Source organism: Cornus florida, unplaced genomic scaffold (assembly GCF_030987335.1).
Source record: "Cornus florida cultivar Cherokee Brave unplaced genomic scaffold, ASM3098733v1 CherokeeBrave_3.0.0_Hap2_Chr02, whole genome shotgun sequence".
Taxonomy (NCBI): domain Eukaryota; kingdom Viridiplantae; phylum Streptophyta; class Magnoliopsida; order Cornales; family Cornaceae; genus Cornus; species Cornus florida.
Genome location: NW_026775572.1, coordinates 65,067,098 through 65,070,766, shown reverse-complemented (window position 1 = coordinate 65,070,766; position 3,669 = coordinate 65,067,098). Strand labels below are relative to the sequence as shown.

Genomic DNA, 3,669 nt, shown 5'->3' with positions numbered 1-3,669 from the left:
TGGACCCAGTTAATGAAGAGAAAACTTCTTTTGTTACTGAATGAAGGACTTATTGCTACAAAGTCATGCCGATCGGATTAAAAAACGCTGGAGCTAGTTATCAAAGGCTGATCAACAAGTTTTTTAAAATCCAAATGGGAAGAACTGTCGAGGCTTATATTGATGATATGGTGGTCAAAAGTAAGAAGAAGAATGATCACTTAGCGCACCAACAGGATGTGTTCGATGTGTTGCGGCAATATGGGATGAAGCTTAATCCGGCCAAATGTTCATTCGGCGTAAGCTCTGGTCAATTTCTAGGACATGAGGTATATCATAGAGGAATTGAGGCCAGCCCAGCGCAGGTAGAAGCTCTGATCAGAAATGCAAAACCAAAGATAACTAAGGAGGTGCAGGCACTCATAGGTCAAATAGCCGTGTTGAGCCGATTCATTTCCAAGCTTTCAGACCGCTGTAAACCATTCTTTGATACAATTCAAGGCCATGAAGGCAAGCCTGGGGGGATGAACAACGACAGGCACTAACCAACCTGAAAGAATACATGCGCAACCCTCCGGATCTATCTGCTCCCGAGCCGAATGAGAAGCTCTTTTTGTATCTTGGGGTATCCGGCATCGCGACTAGTGCGGTTCTGATTCGTTGCAAAGACAGAAAGTAATTCCCAGTGTTTTATGTCAGCAAAACAATGTCTGAGCTAGAAAGAAGGTACTCAAGGGCCGAACGGATGATCTTGTTATTGGTTAACGCAAAAAGAAAGCTCAGACATTATTTCGAATATCATCCGATTGTCGTCTTAACAACCTTCCCTTTAAGAATGATCTTGCACAAATCGGACCTATCAGGAAGAATGACAAAGTGGGCCATTGAATTGAGCTCATTTGATATTGCGTACGAACCCAGGACGGCAATCAAAGGTCAAGCGGTGGCGAATTTCCTACTTGAGTATGATGTTGAAGACTTGGTGGATGATTATAATTGCTCCTTATGGAAGCTCTTTGTAGATGGCTCTTCAAATCAAATGAGGGCAGGGATTGGAATCCAATTGCGAACACCAGAAGGCACCACGCTGAGCCAAGTGATAAGACTTGAGTTCAATGCAACAAAACAACGAGGCAGAATACGAGGCGTTGATAGCTGGGCTGAAGTTGGCTAAAGAGCTGAAGATCAAGAATCTGATTACTTATAGTGATTCATAACTAATCATTTGGCAAGTCACTGAGGAATATGGGACCAAAGATAAGACCATGGAAGCATACCGAACTGCGGTTCTGCTTGAAGTGAAAGGCTTTGATCAGATCAGGTTCATCCAATTGCCGAGGGAGTATAACGAAGATGCCGACCGCTTGGCCTGTAATGCATCCAGTTCTAGAAAGACTTTGGCTAGGGTCATCTCGGTTGACGTGTTGGTCCAACCATCCATTTTTGACGAGCTGCCTGATCTGAACGCTCAACATATTAATGTTATACCATATGAGCCGAGCTGGATTGATCCGATCATGGCTTTTATACATAATGGTGTACTACCTGAACAGAGGGACGAGACAAGAAAAATTAGGTCCAACGCCGCAAAGTACGCTATCGTGCGTGATCAGTTGTATAGACGGTCCTTCTCGGGTCTATATTTGAAGTGTGCTACCCCAACAGAGGCTAGATAGATTATGCGAACCATTCATGAAGAAGTATGCGGAAATCATTCAGGAGGAAGATCTTTAGCACAGAAAGCAATGACACAAGGGTACTTTTGGCCAAACATGGCACGAAATGCAGAAGAATTCTCTAGAAGATATGATAAATGCCAGAGGTTCGGGCCATTGATACACCAACCACCTGAAGACCTGCACGTAATGGCCACACCATGGCCTTTCGCGCAGTGGGGGATGGATGTGGTTGGCCCTTTGCCAACCGCAAGATCGCAGAATAAGTACGTTCTGCTAGCAACTGATTACTTCACCCAATGGGTGGAAGCAGAGCCGTACCCTAGTGTCACCCAAACTCAAGTAAGACACTTCATCTGGAACAATATTATCTGTCATTTTGGCGTACCAAGGTTAATCGTAATGGACAATGGGACCAATCTCAATAGCAAGCAAGTGAAAGAGCTGCTAGAAAAATATGGAATCAACCAGAAGTTAGCAGCAGTCAGTTATCCCTAGGCTAATGGTCAAGCTGAAATCACAAACAGGACAATATTTGCCTGCATTAAGAAAAAGCTAGAAAATGGTTAGATGAGCTTCCAAACGTCTTGTGGGCTTACAGAACAACCCCAAGACGGCCGACCGGAGAGAGCCCATTCGCTATGGCATACGGCACCGAGGCAGTGATACCAGTCGAACACTTGGTTCCAATCGTAAGAAGCTTGGCATGGGATCAAGAGCAGAATGATAGAATGCTAAGGTTTAATCTCGATTTGCTGGAGGAAAAATGGGATGCAGCGGCAGTAAGGCTTGCCTCTTATCAACAAACGCTCGTAAATAGCCATAACAAGAAGGTAAGGCATAGAGACTTCGCTCTTGGCGATCTGGTTCTGAAAAGGAAGGTGGGGATAGTCAAAAAGATGTTCTCCCCATGAGAAGGTCCATACAGAATTGCAGAGGTCATAGAGAAGGGGGGTACATCCTGGAAACTATGGCAGGAAGGGTGGTCAGTAAACCATGGAATGCTACATCCCTGAAAAGGTACTACCAGTAGAAGTAGAGTTTAATTTCAAATAATATACACATTTTAAATTGCATACTTGCAAGTGTATGAAATTCCCAAGTTTTATAAAAAGTGTTTACTTTGCTCAAAAATCAATTGACATCCTTCCCATTCAGCAAAGTTAGTGGCAGCTGGCACTATGAGCCGAACGCCAAACACTTGCTCAAAATGAAATAAAGCCAAGGGGCAAGTGGCGTTCAAGCCGAGCGCCAGGCATTCAGCAAAATTAGTGGCAGTTGGCACTATGAGCCGAACGCCAAACACTTGCTTAATATGAAATAAAGCCAAGTGGCAAGTGGTGTTCAAGCCGAGCGCCAGGCATTCAGCAAAGCTATTGGCAACTGGCACTATGAGCCGAACGCCAAACACTTGCTCAAAATGAAATAAAGCCAAGTAGTAAGTGGCGTTCAAGCCGAGCGCCAGGCATTCAGCAAAGTTAGTGGCAGCTGGCACTATGAGCCGAACGCCAAACACTTACTCAAATAAAATAAAGCCAAGTTGTAAGTGGCGTTCAAGCCGAGCGTCAGGTATTCAGCAAAGTTAGTGGCAGTTGGCACTATGAGCCGAATGCCAAACACTTGCTCAAAGTAAAATAAAGCCAAGTGGCAAGTGGCGTTCAAGCCGAGCGCCAGGCATTCAGTAAAGTTAGTGGCAGCTGGCACTATGAGCCGAACACCAAACACTTGCTCAAAATAAAGTAAAGCCAAACGGTAACCAAGCCGAACACCAGACACTTATGAAAATACACAACAAGGTTGAAAATTGAAAACTTGAAGAATGGAAGTTGTGCTAAACATAAGCATTGTCATTCATTACAAAAGGATCCTGAGGTACATAGCTTGATGATCTGAGGATACATGAAGGTACAAAAAAAAAAAAAACACTGCAGAATGTCAGTTCTCATGGTCTTCTCCAGGCTGTGACTTGTTGTTCTCCCCATCATTACCCTCTGGACCATTGAGATCTTCTTCA

At 44.2% G+C, this 3,669-nt stretch overlaps 1 protein-coding gene across 1 annotated transcript; it reads left to right on the top strand.

Moving 5' to 3' along the window:
- The first annotated feature begins 1,244 nt into the window (after positions 1-1,244).
- Positions 1,245-1,655, top strand: LOC132296345 (uncharacterized). Its single transcript, XM_059794555.1, has one exon. It carries the CDS (start codon positions 1,245-1,247, stop codon positions 1,653-1,655), a length of 411 nt encoding a protein of 136 aa, XP_059650538.1.
- Positions 1,656-3,669: the final 2,014 nt, after the last annotated feature.

Coding starts and splice junctions, on each gene's coding strand:
- LOC132296345 (XM_059794555.1), top strand. CDS start 1,245: ATGGAAGCATACCGAACTGCGGTTCTGCTTGAAGTGAAAGGCTTTGAT.